The sequence below is a fragment of the Grammomys surdaster genome, unplaced genomic scaffold, assembly GCF_004785775.1.
Source record: "Grammomys surdaster isolate TR1022 unplaced genomic scaffold, NIH_TR_1.0 126198, whole genome shotgun sequence".
Taxonomy (NCBI): domain Eukaryota; kingdom Metazoa; phylum Chordata; class Mammalia; order Rodentia; family Muridae; genus Grammomys; species Grammomys surdaster.
In genome coordinates this window covers 2,495,495-2,511,291 of record NW_021621003.1, presented here as the reverse complement: position 1 = coordinate 2,511,291, position 15,797 = coordinate 2,495,495, and the positions used below count along the sequence as shown (strand labels likewise).

At 37.6% G+C, this 15,797-nt stretch overlaps 1 protein-coding gene across 24 annotated transcripts in view; it reads left to right on the top strand.

Annotated features, from left to right (window-relative positions):
* Ktn1 (kinectin 1) overlaps positions 1-15,797 on the top strand; it is an 88,928-nt gene that overhangs the window by 52,987 nt on the left and 20,144 nt on the right. For 15 of the 24 annotated variants that reach the window (XM_028758498.1, XM_028758495.1, XM_028758475.1 and 12 more), the window contains exons 19-31: positions 780-814; positions 1,241-1,331; positions 1,865-1,933; positions 2,947-2,984; positions 3,909-3,999; positions 4,142-4,210; positions 5,460-5,497; positions 6,060-6,150; positions 6,891-6,928; positions 8,389-8,479; positions 10,778-10,846; positions 12,491-12,525; positions 14,801-14,891. In XM_028758498.1, the coding sequence (XP_028614331.1) occupies positions 780-814; positions 1,241-1,331; positions 1,865-1,933; positions 2,947-2,984; positions 3,909-3,999; positions 4,142-4,210; positions 5,460-5,497; positions 6,060-6,150; positions 6,891-6,928; positions 8,389-8,479; positions 10,778-10,846; positions 12,491-12,525; positions 14,801-14,891 (846 nt within the window). The remainder of the gene's footprint in view (positions 1-779; positions 815-1,240; positions 1,332-1,864; positions 1,934-2,946; positions 2,985-3,908; positions 4,000-4,141; positions 4,211-5,459; positions 5,498-6,059; positions 6,151-6,890; positions 6,929-8,388; positions 8,480-10,777; positions 10,847-12,490; positions 12,526-14,800; positions 14,892-15,797) is intronic. The other 9 variants (XM_028758497.1, XM_028758479.1, XM_028758494.1 and 6 more) reach the window with 1 other exon arrangement.

Genomic DNA, 15,797 nt, shown 5'->3' with positions numbered 1-15,797 from the left:
GATTATAATGAGATAGAGTAAAAAAAAATCAGAAAATAACAGGAATAGGAAATTGGTTCATGAGGTGTGGCCAGGAGACCCCCCACACCTAGAATACTGACTTATCTAAAGGTCTGAGAATGCTGAGGCTGAAATCTTTGCCTCCATTTACACGGTAACCCTGGTGACTAATGAGAACACAGGTTGGGTGAATTCTAGGACCAAAGGGTCAAGGGCATGGGTCGGTTCTCATGCCGTGTTCTCTGTGCTTCGTGAGGAGCTTTATTCGTGTTGCTGCTTCTGCAGTGCACTAGCACTTTTAATACAGTATCTGCTTTGGCCTAGTAGTATTTTCATAATGTCGACATGTTCAAAATCCATTGAACTATAAATAAGATTTATGCAGTTGTATTTATATTAGACTTCAATATAGGAAAAAAATCAGTTGAAAAAAGAGTAAGGAGGCCTCTTAAGACTTCATACCTTAAAGTTGTAAAATTCGTATATTTGAAGAAATTTTCTGTCTTCTAGGTGACTACAAATATCCTTAAGTTAAGACTCGGGGTGAGAGCAAGTCTGTTTTGCTAGTGCCATTTTCCTCTTTGTAGCCTGTATGTCCATATTCTTTTTTGCTCTCTTTTGGATAAAAAAATTAAACTTGTGAGCAGTTGTCGAGTAAGGGCTAAATTTTGGAACTATTTAGAATCCTAAACTATTTCCACAGAGTTCTTTTTCTAAACTAATTTTTATCATATGCAAACTTGGTAAAATTAAACATTTCTTGATGTTTTTGTTTTTAGCCTAATAAAGATGTTGTGGAACAAATGGAAAAATGGTAAGAGTTTAAGTTTTTATATTTTGGTGAAAATATTTTATATTTTTATATTTTCCTCTCAAATTTGTGGTAACAGAATTGGTAGCGGTAGTAATCTGGGTTCTTAAAGTACTACTGGTACTTTGTGATAGACAAGAGCCTCCTGGGCTATGGATTAGCCGGGGCTACCTTACGGTATGTTTGTAGGTGCCATTTGATACTGATTGACTTGTTCAGGCTTCTTTCAGTCAGTACATTATCTGTGCAAGTTTTATTTATTGTGGAGGAGTTCACCTTAACACCATGATTGAGATCCCGAGAAATTTTTCTAGAATTAAAGTTTCATAATGAACGTTTGACAGAGGAGTTGATCCATGTAAAATACTTAGGGATGGTATTTACCCTGACCAAGTCATTCATATGTATGCTTTATATTTATAATTACAGCATTCAAGAAAAAGATGAGAAGTTAAGGACTGTCGAAGAATTACTGGAAACTGGACTCATTCAGGTGGCCACCAGAGAGGAGGAGCTGAATGTAAGCCACTTCTCCATTGTCTTCTCGTGTTATTCTTTCAGTCTGGAAAGGCTTCACGGGATTGTTTCTACAGCTGGGTGCTAGTGTTCTAAGTTACACAGTTTTCACTTAACTTAAATGGTATTTCTTTAGAAATTAGAACTTCAAGGATGATTCTAGTGTTGACCGCCTCAGTCAGGTAGATGCCGTCATAGTTGTAGTCGGTGTGCTCCTCTTGGAACCATGTTCAGATTATCAGGAGCGATCCTCACTGCTCACCTTTAGAGTAACATGGACCTTTGAGAAAGTAAATTAAGAGTTGTAATTGAATGTATAACCGTTGTGTTGTTGTAACTGACAAATGACAGATTGTGTCCTTGAGGATGTCACCATTTTAGTTGGAATGTATAGTGATAATTGAATTATGAAATGGTTGACCAATTATAAAGGTTATAGGGAGAGGGCAGAGGAGGAAGAGTGGGCTAGCTTAATTTGAACTAGCCAGTGCTTCAAGAATAAAAAAGTGTGTTGTGCTTCTATGTTTTTGAAAAAAGGCCATAAGAACAGAAAACTCCACCCTGACGAAAGAAGTTCAAGAGTTAAAGGCTAAGCAGAGCGATCAGGTACTGTATTGTTGATCCTACACGCTTCTTCTCACAGTAAGCAGAAGGCACCGAGTCGTTTCTTTTTTAAGGCTGAATTTTCAATTAAACTTTTAATCAATAAATGATTACTAACTTGAGTAGCTGCAATTTATTCAAAACTATGTACCTGCTATTCTGTGATCTGTATTCTGTGATCTCTTCCAAATAAAATTTCATTCTTTTTGTTTTTCTTTATCTACTTAAATTTGCTGATATTTTATGTGTATGAGTATTTTGCCTGCATGTGTGCCTGTGTATCACGTATACATACAGTACCCACAGAGGCCAAAGAGCATCAGATTCCCTGGGATTGGAGTGTGTGCGAGTGAGGATGGTTGTGAGTTGCTGTGTGGGTGCTGAGTACTGAACCTGGGTCCTCTGAAAGACTAGAAAGTACTTTCAACTTCTGAGCCATCTCTTCAGCCCAATTTTTTTTAAGTTCTGAAAATGTACGATAGTTGTTGTTGCTGTGTACAGGATGTGTGAAGGTACACAGGTACCTTGGATTGTCCTGTAGATGTCACAGGACAACTTAGGAGTAACTCTGTCTTCTACTTCCACATTTATGTAGGATTGAACGCAAGTCAGGTCCTCAGCCTTGCATAACATCTTGCTGGCCATTTTCATTTTTAAAACTACAGTAATGAAAGGTTTTGACTACACATACAAATTGAGTATCAATGTCATAAAAGGCTATGTGAAATGAAGCAATTTCTTCTGTGTAATTTCTCCCCTGGTTAGAATTAATAATTAAGTAACTTGATCATTTGTCTAGTGATCATTCTTTTGGGCTGTACTTACAGGGAGTCTCATCTGTTTACTTTCAAAATGTTATTCCTTTTTACCATTAGGACATTAAGAAAATCTAGAAAGAATTTCTGGGTTTACTTTTTCATTTTTGATTTTTATCCTAACAAATTTAGGGATTATGTATTTCTATTTCACTTACAATTTTAAAAGTACTAAATAATGCATCTTTTTTGTGTTTCTAGGTTTCTTTTGTATCTCTAATTGAAGATCTTAAGAGAGTGTAAGTAATAACATTGTTATAAATTAGGTTTTAATTTTGACTTGTTTTCTTAGTACAATTAGATGGAACTTACCATTTATTTGGAAGAGTTGACATACATTGCACATCTATCTATCTATCTATCTATCTATCTATCTATCTATCTATCTATCTATCTATCTATAATTGACACGCGTTACTTCCATCTACTTCCTCCCTCTTCCTTCTCTCCCTCCCTTCTTTTCTGATGCAGTCTAGCCAGGGCTTTCCTGAGTACCTGGGACTGGCATCCTGATGCTCCATTCTCCCCTTCCTGAATGCTGAGATATTAGTGTATACCACACTTGGATTAATTGGACTTTCATTGTAGAATTTCTCATCCGTGGACTTAGGGAGATGAGCTGTGCTTCCCAATTTTAAAGATTTTTATCTTTATCTTTTTTTTAAAAACCATTTTCATAATTGATTCTATTTTTATGTGACATCAAATTGTTAATTTTATGTGTTTAGTAGAAGCTATTACAGATGAGTTTATGTTGCACAGAGAAATAGGTTTCATGCATGCATATCTTCTTTTGAAGTGTACCTGTCAGCTTTGATGACATATTGTGTAGTAAGCTTAAAATTCTGTAGTCAATGTTATTGAATGAAACTCAACTCCACCAGGTGTTGGTATTCTTCATGGTTCAAATAGTAGATTTTCTGTGTATTTTTGGAGTATGCCACGAACTTCTTGTATGCATAGAGTTTAGTAGTTGCTGATTGAATTTTTACTGAAAAGGAGCTTTAGATATCTCTCTCTGTTTGTCTCTGAAGTTGTCACCGTCTCACTGTAGATGCAGGGCTTGGTTGGGACAGGCTTCTCATGATGTGGTGCTGTCTTTATCTTAGTTGGTGTATCTCAGTGATTTCTAGTCAGGTTAATACTTGATTTGTTTATTTAAGGATCCATGAGAAAGATGGACAGATCAAGTCTGTGGAAGAGCTTCTAGAAGTTGAACTTCTCAAAGTTGCTAATAAGGAGAAAACTGTTCAGGTATTAGGAGAGAACAGTGTCTGGCCTTTCTGTTTATCAACTTGAGTTAAACCATTTGATTTTTATGTGTTTGTATGTTACATTCTTTGTCAATTCAGTGTGTTTTCCATTGTCCAATCTTGTCTGTTTTATCATTGTCAAGGCTTTGAAACAGGAAATAGAGGTTCTAAAAGAAGAAATAGGAAATGCCCAGCTTGAAAAGGCTCACCAGGTAAACATCTCAGAGCCACAGCATGGCAGATGAATTAGTGTATATTTTATTTGTGAGCTACTTTAAATTTTTGTTTCCCTTGTTATTTAGAAAATTATTCTTTAGTAGTTTGCTACAAATATATTTGTTTTTAAACCTTTTACTAAGCCCTTTTCTAGAAAAAGTTTTCTGTATTTAATGTTTCATTTTAGTCAGCTTAAAAAAATGCAAACTACAGAACATAAACTGCATGGATCAGAATATGTTCTTAAAGAGTGTATTCATCCTCTGACTGTAGAAAAAAGTAAGTTTCCTTGGAGATCTTAGAAGTAGACATTTTTATTTGGTAGATGGGTTTTATGAGATTTAATCTGACAAGTCTTCATTAAGATGGCGAGATTGTACAGGAGAGATGATTGTTCATCCATTGGACTAAGATTACAGCAGTTCATCAAAGCCCTGTCCAGGGTTGGAGGGAGTGTGCTCAGTGACTGATAACTTCAGAAGAGGCTCCTCTCAAAGAGCTGACGTGTGAAACAGGGCTGAGAAGGAGGGGGAAAAATGGAGATTGCCTCTGACTTACTAAGGGTCGAGTCGCTCATCAGGGAAAGTGCTCACTGTGCTAGCTCGAGGGCTGGAGTCCAGACATCCAGCTCCTGTGTAAAGGGCGGAGATGGCAGTATGCAGTTGGAATCTGAGCAGGGAGGTAGACACAGAAAGGTCATTGGGCCTCACTGGCCAGTCAACCAGATCAGTGAGCTTCAGGTTCAGTGAGAGACTTCGTCCCATAACATAAGGGGAGAAACAACAGTAGAAGAGTCTAGAATCATGATGACCTCTATGGCCTTTCACATTTGCTCACAGACACATGCGCACACACATATATTTAAGACATACAAAATCATAAGTAAATACATATATAAACAGGAAATTAAGGAAGACACTAGACCACTGTAGTGCAGATATTTTGAAGACTGGGCTAGAGCTTTTTGTTACTGTATGAAGGTGTTACTGAATGAGGACCCCTGGTCTCACCTGTAGAAATACCACCTTATACAGGCCATTTATAATCATCTTCTCTCTCTTGACTCCTCCTTGTTACTTTTGTCGCCATTGGAAAAAGAGGAGGTGAAATGTAAACACGTCTTGTTTTGGCCTGAGCTTGGGCTTTCATATTTTAAAATGTATACATTATAAAGATTTATAACATGAGGCTCGATATGGCTAAAGAAAGGCTGGTGAATCGCTTTCTCTGTCCGTTATGTTTTAGCTATCTGTCACTTCTCAAGTCCAGGAGCTGCAGAACTTGTAAGTAACATTTGTCTCATTTTCCTAGAAATAGCTCTTCCCTACAAGTTAAATTAATGAAAATTATGGCCTTTTTATATTTGATTTCAGTGTTCTGGAAAATACTAAATTGTTTCAAAAGATTTTAGGTTTTCATTATATTTTAACAACTGCTAAGTTTTTTTGTTGTTTTTGTTTTGTGGGAAGGAGATTTATTTCTGAGTATATCTTAATTGGAAATGTTACTTCTTGCTTATTTTAATGATCATGTGAAACCTGCTATGCATTTGACACCTCAGCTGTTTTCCTAAGCTGTATGAGTTTACTGAGGCTGCCTGGATGGGATGACAGGGTAAGCGTAGAGCTGCGCTCATCTGTCCACTCTGCCCAGGAAGTGAGAGGGGGCTTTTCTTTAATTGGTGTCATGAATCTTGTATTCCTTTATATTGAAATGGTTTGTAGAAATACTTATTTCTACAACAGTCAAGTGGACTTGAACTATAAGAACACTTGAGATATTTTTGTAGTCTTCAGTACTTTTGCTTTTTATAATCTTGTAAAAATTTTCTTTCTCTCTTGTCAGATTAAGAGGCAAGGAAGAGCAGGTGAACAGCATGAAGGCTGCTTTAGAAGACAGGGACAGAGACCTGACAGAGAGAGGGAGGTGCACACAGGTGAGACCCTTGAAACACAAGAGAAAGCAACCCTTGTCCAGATATCTGAGTATCAGTTCACATCTGCTCTTTTTAAGGATATCAGGGAGAAAATGAGTCTTTAAAGTCTCCTGTTCAGGAAGTAGCACAGCCTAATTTGCCAGAGGTACAGTATACACGGATGGCAGTGTGCGTCCAAAGCAGTTGCCCATTCCGTGTAATGCTCTAGAAAATAAGAAGGCATATGTTCTCAGTTTCTCTCTTGTGTCATAGTTTAGTTATTGCTGTTAAAGTAAGTAAACTTTTATTACTGTCAAACCATCTTTAATGACCTGATTTGTCAGGCATTTCTTTTTCCTTCCTTTGTCAAATGCACTCTAGGCTTATGCTTAACTGTTTACTTGGTATAGTAATCTGTGGTCCTTTAGAAAAACACTTTTTTTTTTTTATTTTTCGAGACAGGGTTTCTCTGTGTAGCCCTGGCTGTCCTGGAACTCACTCTGTACACCAGGCTGGCTGAACTCACTCTGTACACCAGGCAGGCTGAACTCAGAAATCCGCCTGCCTCTGCCTCCCAAGTGCTGGGATTAAGGGCGTGCGCCACCACCGCCCGGCTAGCATTTCATTTTTTTAATAAGCAATCTAATCTTGAATTTGCCACATAACTATGTTTTTATTTTATTGTTGGGTGGTTCTGCATGTATTTTGTAATACTTGATTTGTTTTGATGTTAACATTAAAAAAGTGAATCTGTTTCTTAGGTGTGTTCGACACCACGATTTGAAGAACTTGAAAATGTGTAAGTATGTTTTTAGCTAGCATTTTGGTAAAGTTTGCCAGAATATGCTTAAGATCCATTTTTATAAGGGTTTCTAAAAGGCCATTGATTTCATGGTTAAGTATTAGTTATAGTCGAGAGACAACTAAGAGAAGTTTCTGTTTGTTATGTGATAAAGCAGAGACCACGTCAGTGCTTTAGAATACTTAAAGGCTTGCCCATTTCATCCAGTATTTTTCTGCAAATACAGACTTTTTTCAAATTATGCAATAATTATAAAGAAGAAATCAATTGACTTCTATATAATCAGGAATAATCATAGCCAAAACAAATCATGGACATATCATAATTATACTTGCTTATAGGAAACATGGATCTTGTCAAGTTCTATGCTGAGTAATAAAAATAGCACCAATAGTTAGCATCATAGAGATCTGTTTTCTCAGGCATTCATACTACAACAGTATGTTTTTAATCCTGCAAAAGTCATTTTTTGAAGACAGAGTCTCATTTTGTTGCCCAGGCTGGCTTAAACCTTACTAGGTAGATCAAGCTACCTCACACTAACCCTGAACCTATACCTCCTCCTCCCAACTCATGGGAGTATCAGTGTAAGCCACCATGATCAGTGTCTTAGTTAGAATTTCTATTGCTGAGAAAAGATACGATGACCAAGGCAGCTCTTATAAGGGAAGAAATTTAATTGGGGCTGGTTTACAGGTTCAGAGGTTCAGTCCAGTTACTTTATGGCGGGAAGCATGGCAGTGTCCAGGCAGACATGGTGCTGGAGAAGGGGCTGGGAGTTCCACATCTTGATCTGAAGGCTTCTAGGAGAGGTCTGTCTGTTTCCCAGGCAGCTAGGAGGAGGGACTCAAAGCCCATTTCCACAGTGACACACCCACTCCAACAAGGCCACACCTTCTATCTAATAGTCTTGGGTTAAGCATTTTCAAACCACCACAATCAGCAAACATTGATTTTTCTTAAACTACACAAAGTAAAGATGGAAAAAGTTTTTCAAGAATTACTTTAAACAAATATTTTTTGTATTTGTGTGTTTGAGCCCCAGTATATGTGTGTAGGCTGAACAACAATTTGTGGGCCTCAGTTTTCTCCAACTGTGTTGGCCTGTGGATTGAATTGAGGTTGTCAGGCTTGGTGCCTTTCCTTGCTCGATGAGTTACATCGCTGGCTCAGGGAAAGTTTTTCTTGCCAGGATGTCTATCAACGTTGATTGATATTTGTTTTAAGAACTACCCTTTTGGGGGCTGGAGAGAGATGGCTCAGCAGTTAAGAGCACTGACTATCCTGTCATTTTCTTTTTTAAAGACAGGGTCTCACAGTGTAGTCAAGTTAATAGAATACAGAAAGAAATGGTGGCTAGGCATTGTTTGTGCTGTCTTTTTATTAGAAGTAATATCAGAGTATGTTTTTTCTTTTCCATGTACATTAGTAAAGTAAGGGCTTTGTAAAAATCCTAGGTTGAAAGAAAAGGACAATGAAATTAAGAGACTAGACGCTAAATTAAAGGACACGGAGAGTGATCTTTGTAAGCAGTCAGAGCTGTTAAAGGTAAGTGACTACTAAAACTTCATTACTGCAGGAGTTATTTTCTGGGGTTGTTTTAGAAATGGTCCAACTCCTGTAGAAGGAAGCAGTGTAATATGAGCTTTTCCTGTAGGCTGTGTGATTGCTATCAGAGGTGTGTGTTAGGTGGCCTGCTTCCGTCTTTTGAGAAAGTACTCAGTAAGTTCCAGTGTTAAGACTTTTTATAGAAGTGCCTTTCTCTGCTTTCTAATAGAGTTTTGTTTTGTGCTGATCAAATCCAAGGAATCCAAGGCCTGGTGTCCTCCAAACAATGCTCTGTTCTTTACCTATAGTAGTAGCTTATGGTATTGAGGTTTTTGTGAGACAGCATCTAGTTATGTTAGCTCAGCCTGGCCTTGAACCCAGACTAACTTTAAGCTTGTAGTTTTCCTGCTTCTGAGCTTGAATGATGGAATTAAAGGTGTGAGTCACTATGCCCAGCTACCTTTAATGTTCTTTATTGTATTATATAAGCAATTCCAGCTGGTAAAGTTACCTAATATATTTAGGTTTGTTCTTCAGTTAAAAAAATATACTCCTAATGGCTGTCTTTACCTATATATTTTGAATACTATTTGTCTTATACCTTCCTAGAAGTAAAAGTTTTTGTTAATGGTTTATACAAGGTTGCTTTATTTTCTGAGTTATTAATAGTTCAAAGAGAAGCTCAGATCTTACCTTTCATGTAGTTACTATTAAAAATATAGGATGTTGCCGGGCGGTGGTGGCGCATGCCTTTAATCCCAGCACTTGGGAGGCAGAGGCAGGTGGATTTCTGAGTTCGAGGCCAGCCTGGTCTACAGAGTGAGTTCCAGGACAGCCAGGGCTACACAGAGAAACCCTGTCTCGAAAAAAAAAGGAAAAAAAAAAATGATGTTGACCTGAGGGGCAGCAGGTTCGTAGCCACATGCAGTACTTTCAAGCAGCCTGGCCCATGCTTCATGCTCTAGGGTGAACAGTTGTTATATTGCCCTCCCTCTCTCCCTTAAGTACATTTACAATTGGCTTTGTTAGGCCATGCTGAATTGCTCCTTGAGTGCGTTCTTCCTTATTTATATTCTTGCCAACAGGCCTGTTTCCCCTTCTTGTCCAACATTGGCTAAAGGTGCTCATGTGATGTCATCCCTGAAAAGAAGGCTTGTTTTCTATTGCTTTAGACTGAGGGAAGAGGAGATCTCTTAGTATCTTTAAGTCATTTGTACATTAATTGCTCTTCTAATTTTGTTCTACAGTTTTTCTTCTGGGATAACTTTTTTTTTTTTTTTTTTTTTTTTTTTTTTTTTTGGTTTTTCGAGACAGGGTTTCTCTGTATAGCCCGGGCTGTCCTGGGACTCACTCTGTAGACCAGGCTGGCCTCGAACTCAGAAATCCGCCTGCCTCTGCCTCCCGAGTGCTGGGATTAAAGGCGTGCGCCACCACCGCCCGGCTGGGATAACTTTTTAAAAAAAATAATTTATTTATTTTATTCGTATGAGTACATTGTAGTTGTCTTCAGACACACCAGAAGAGGGCATCAAATCCCATTACAGATGGTTGCTGCGACTTGAACTCAGTATCTCTGGAAGAGCAGTCATCCAGCACCCTAGGATAACTTTTATAAAACCTAATTTATAATACCATTTTATGTAATTATGTGAAGTTTGACTTCCTTTGCATCCCACCCCCTCTTCAAAAAACTGAGTCTGTTTATCTACTCAGATGTAAGCATGGTCCTGTTTTAAGTCATAGGGGTAAAGAATGCTCATTTTGTGATTATAATACATTTTTGTTTTCTTTTTAAGTACATTTTTTACTTACATATTTTTAGTTCATATGTAATTTACCTCACAGTGTTGTGAGAGTAGCATTCTACTCTTAGGAAAAGAAGGTAGCTGTTAATAAATAGTCTGTCTGCACTGCACTGGCTCTGCCCCTGAGGGTGTTTATTTACTAATGGGAGCAGATGTCTCAGGTTATTGCTGCAGCTCTCTGGAGCCTGTTTATAGTACTAGATGACAGAACAGCCTATCACAAATGCTGCAGTACGAAGCGTGAGAAACCTCTCCTCCCAGATGCATGCCACCCTGCACTAGACACGGGTCGCGTCGGTTCATTCTCCCAACACATACCTGTCAGGACTAGAACTAAACACAACTACTATCATTTATGTTTTAATGTGGCTTAATCTAGCCTTTTAAAATTGTTACTATTGTGAAATACTTTTGGACTGTATGACATTTAAAAACTTAAATAAGAAATCATAATCTCTGTCTAGGTATTTATGTTTAATTTTTGTTTAAATAGGAAGTACAAAATGAAAATAAATTATTTAAGTCCCAAGTGGAACAACTCAATCATCAGAACCACCAACAGGTAGGTACTATTCTGTGTGTCTGTCACCTTTTACTGTTTACACCTCCATGTCATATTTACATGTTCCCAGAGAGTAAAGCAGTGGCTCTTTTATTTAACAAATTTCCTATAAAGGCAATTTATTATGTAATGTATGAGATAAAATAATGTGTAATTTATAAAATATGTACATGTAATGGTCCAGCTTGCTTATATACATGTGCATGCTCTGATCAACGTTCCAAGTCTGCCGTATGTGCACATGTATAGGTGTATGCACTGATCAGTTCTCCAGCTCCATTATAATAACCATGTATGTATGCACTGATCAATGCTCTAGCTTTACCATATACATATATGTGTGTGCATATGTGTTCTGATCAGTGTTTTCTGTTTTTATTATATATACATTTGTGTGGTTCGTTTTCTGATTAAGGTTCCAGCTTTATTATATACATGTGTGTGCATGTATGTTCTGATCAGTTACAGGTCGCACACACACACACACACACACACACACACACGTGTGTGTGTACTCTGATCAGTGTTCCAGCTTCATTATGCATATATGTGCCCTGATCAATGTTTCAGGTCCATTACAATATACAAGTGGGTGCATGTTTACACCAGTTGGTGTTCCAGCTCCATTACAATACACATGTGTGTATGTATGTACTCTCTCAGTGTTCCAGCTCTGTTATACAGATGGAGGTGTGTACCCTGATCAGTGTTCTAGCTCTGTTGTATAAACACATGCTTGTGTCTTGCATATGCTCCTCCTATCATACATAATGCTTTTCTTAGAAAGGCAGCTCATGTCTTGGAGAGGTCTATTTAAATCTAAGTCAACAGCCTTTCTTCTGTCCTTAAACATCAATAATTGGAAAGAACCTAATACATAGGAAAGATTGCTACTATAAGTAATGGGCTAGCATTAATATGCCCTTTAATAGGTATTTCTGCTTGGTAAAAACAAAAATATGTTTAAGAAGATATACACATATACATACACACACACACACACACACACACACACACACACACACACATATATATATATAAAACATATGCATGTTTTTGCATTTTGGAGGTTGAACCCAGGGACCTTGTGCATGCTAGGCAAGTATACTATCATTGAACAAAGTCTCAAGCCTTACCCTTCATTTTTATGAACACGCATGGGTAGACCAGAATGGATTTTGTTAAACAGTCAAGACTCCCTGTTGTCAGCAGCTCCTGATAGTTGAGTTTGACTAAATCATCATACTATATATCCTATATGTGAAAGCTGTATTCCTTTGTATATTATAACAAAATCACTTGTTTGGTTAGATGTGAGAAAATCAGCTCTTAATTTATTTGTTGATTTTATTTAGATAGTTTTAGAAGTCAATATGAAAAGCACCTTGATGCTAAACAGTTTGAAATTTGTAAGTTCTTACTAAGTAAAGACTTTATAGAGGGACAGTGAAAATTGAATTTACTACTCATTACACATAATAAATTTGTACATATTTTTATTAACCACTTAATTAAAGTCAGACATGATGATATAATGGAGTATATGATATTTTTAACTATGTTGACTTATTTCCAAGAAGAATTTAATTTTTTTTAATGTTCTAGAAATCTTTATTATGAACTAATATTTAACTCTTTTAATAGGCATCTTTTCCCTCTCAGGAAGAATTACAGACAGTGTAAGTAATTCGTTGATTCAGAGTTTGATGTGTTATAGAGTTAAATGCTGAATTACCTTCAGACAAGTTATTTTATGTAATCCCAAGTGCTGGTCTAAGCACAGCAGCTGTGTCTGCGTGATCTGGGCTGCAGGCCCGTGTGCACTGCTCTGCTTGTGCTCACCATGCACACAGCTCGAGGCATGCCGCTCGCTCGCCCAGGATTTTGTTGAGGGGGCAGTTGGGGCTTACTTTCCTCCTCTTGTCTCCTGGAGACATTGAGGAACTCGGGGACGGAGCTGACGTCGGAGGCCGTGCAGCCCAGCCCCGTGCTTGCTCTGTATCCCACTCAGGGCCAGTGTGCAGGCTCCTCCCACTGCGGCATTCTTGTGAAAACTTGTTGTTATAGTTCTCTTTTAGAGTGTTTTTATTTTTATTTATTTTTTGTTTTTTTTTTCGAGACAGGGTTTCTCTGTGTAGCCCTGGCTGTCCTGGAACTCCTCTCTAGACCAGTCTAGCCTCGAACTCTCGAACTCAGAAATCCACCTGCCTCTGCCTCCCAAGTGCTGGGATTAAAGGCGTGCGCCACCACCGCCCTGCAGTGTTTTTATTTTTTTTAAGAAACTGAAATTTTTTTCTTTTGTTGGCCTCTAATTTCTCTAAGAGGCTAGTAATTAATCATTTCCGTGTATTGTTTGTTCCAAAATATTAAATGCCAACCATATTAAGTGTATCAGTAGATGACGGTAGTCTAAATGTTCTTGCATCTTGGCTTGTTTGTAGGCTTGGTTGTTTAGTAGGCTTGAGTTTGACTGTGTGAAGTCAGAGTGTAAACATTTTCTATAGTAAGCTCATAGTGGCTTTAGAGACCATACAAGTCTCAGTTTTGTCTTATTACTCTGTTTTGTGTATATGTGGGCTTTATTTTATTTTTGTTTATATGGATGTGCACCATGTGCGTACAGTGCCTTTGGAGTCAGAAGCAGATATTGTATTCCCTGAAAGTGGAGTAAAAGGGGTTGTACTTGGCCTGACCTGGGTGCTGGGAACTCAAATTGTGTCCTCTGCTAGAGCAGCAGGTGCTCTTAACCACTGAGCTCTCATTCTAGCTCTAGCTCCAATTTTATCTTTTTTTTTTTTTTTTTTCGAGACAGGGTTTCTCTGTGTAGCCCTGGCTGTCCTGGAACTCACTCAGTAGACCAGGCTGGCCTCAAACTCAGAAATCCGCCTGCCTCTACCTCCCAAGTGCTGGGATTAGAGGTGTGCACCACCACCGCCCGGCTCAATTTTAATTTTTAAACCATGTATTACTATGTTAATCATACTTATTACTGAGACACAATGATGCTTGGCGATCCATTGTCCTTAACTTTAGTGACTGGGCTATAACAGGGAGAAGAGGATATTATGAAACCCACCTTAGAGGATCTGGGCTGGGAATAAGATACCTTCAGTGCTCCTTCTCAAGTAATAACATTTTCCATATGGGTGCTATCAGACCAATTTCAAAATAGCATGCCGACCACCATCACACAGTCATTGTGAGGAAGCACTTCATTTCTAAAATATAACAGCTTTTAAGCTCAGGGACCAGATTGATTGTTGGGCAATCCTTTATATACAGTCTTAAGGAAGCTGTTTGTGATTGGTCAGGAATAACACAAATGAATTTTGAAATTTTGCCTTTTCTTTCTGCTTTTCTGGGAAATAACCAAGGGATTAGACAGGAGAAGGAGAAAATCAAAGAGAAACCAAAGCCACAAACCCTAAGATTGGGTAAAAACAACAAGCGAATGCCAGATCACTTTAATATAATGTTGTTGGTTTAATGAACCAAGTAGTCATAACTAACCTAATTGCCTTAAAATAAATGCCTGTAAAGACTGTCTTTGTACTGAACTCACCCCAACCCCGTTTTAGACATTGACATGACCTTGAACTTCTGGTCTGCTTCCACTACCCGAGTGCTGGAATTGTAGGAGCCATGTGTGGGCTTCATGTGCTGGGAATTGAAAGCAGGACCTAGGCATACTAGCTAGGCAATACTCTACTACTGGGAGCTACATCTAGCCTGAAAGACTGCCTTTGAAATAAAGAATTGTAGGATGGGCTCTTCTGTGCAAACAGTAGCTGATCAATGATTACATTTTAAACTATCACCTGCTGTTTTTATTTTGTTTTAAAAATATTGATATGTAGGTATCGGAATGATATTAACTATTTACCTAATATGTAAGTTATATTATTGTTTATTTTAGATGCTGTTTACCTAAAATATATTCATGTTCTTATTTAGAATTTCAGAGAAAGAGAAAGAAATAACTGATCTCTGCAATGAATTAACGTCTTTGAAGAATGCTGTTGAACATCAGAGGAAGAAAAACAATGTAAGCCCCTATTGATGAGCACCAGACTTCCCATTCCAGAGAATTAGTGTTGAAAGATCTCTTCATCTGTAGTGCTCTTGTGTGAGAGCACTTTTGGTTTCTTTGTGTCTGGGGCATTAATAGAGTAAATCACTTTATTATGATGCAGTTTTAATATTAAAAAGATAAATTTTTATAATGAAAAATAGCAGAATAGACTTTTAAAAGTTTTCTAAAATACAAAAAATATGGTTGACTTCATGTTAAAACTTGTTTACAAAAATAAGTCTTCCAATGTTATTTTAAAAGCAAAGGCATTTCTTTTTTCTTAAACAGGACTAATTTGTGTGTGTGTGTGTGTGTGTGTGTGTGTGTCTGTGTGTGTCTGTGTGTTTCTGATAGACTAAAAGAAATATTTCAGTCTTTGTAACCAATCTTGGAAAGCCTTCTGTAAACTACCCTTTTTTAAAGTAAGGAAGGGGCAGTACACATGTTGGCAATTAAGTCTGCTAGTGGTCTTAGAACTTGAATAAATTTATACTAAGATGGGAATGGCTGACTCTAAGAACTATAAATCCTTACCAAGCAGACAAAGAGTAGATACAGCTAGATTTCATAAGTTCTCTCTTAACAAAAGAGAGTAATAAGTAGAGTCCAAGTATTCTTGCTAGGGAAGTGTTTGTCACACAAAAGTATGCTTGTCTTGTAAACAAACCAAAATGTTATTTAATGATAGACTCTTGATGATAAATAGATATGTATTTCTTAATATAATTTAAATCTTTCAAAGTTTGTTTAAATTGCTAACTAACATACAGGCATTTCTCTTCACCCTGAATTTGAAAGTTTGGCATGTGAGTTGCTCTTTGCGTGTTACGCAGTATTAATTACTAACAGCATTACTTACCACAGAATTTGGTATGATTG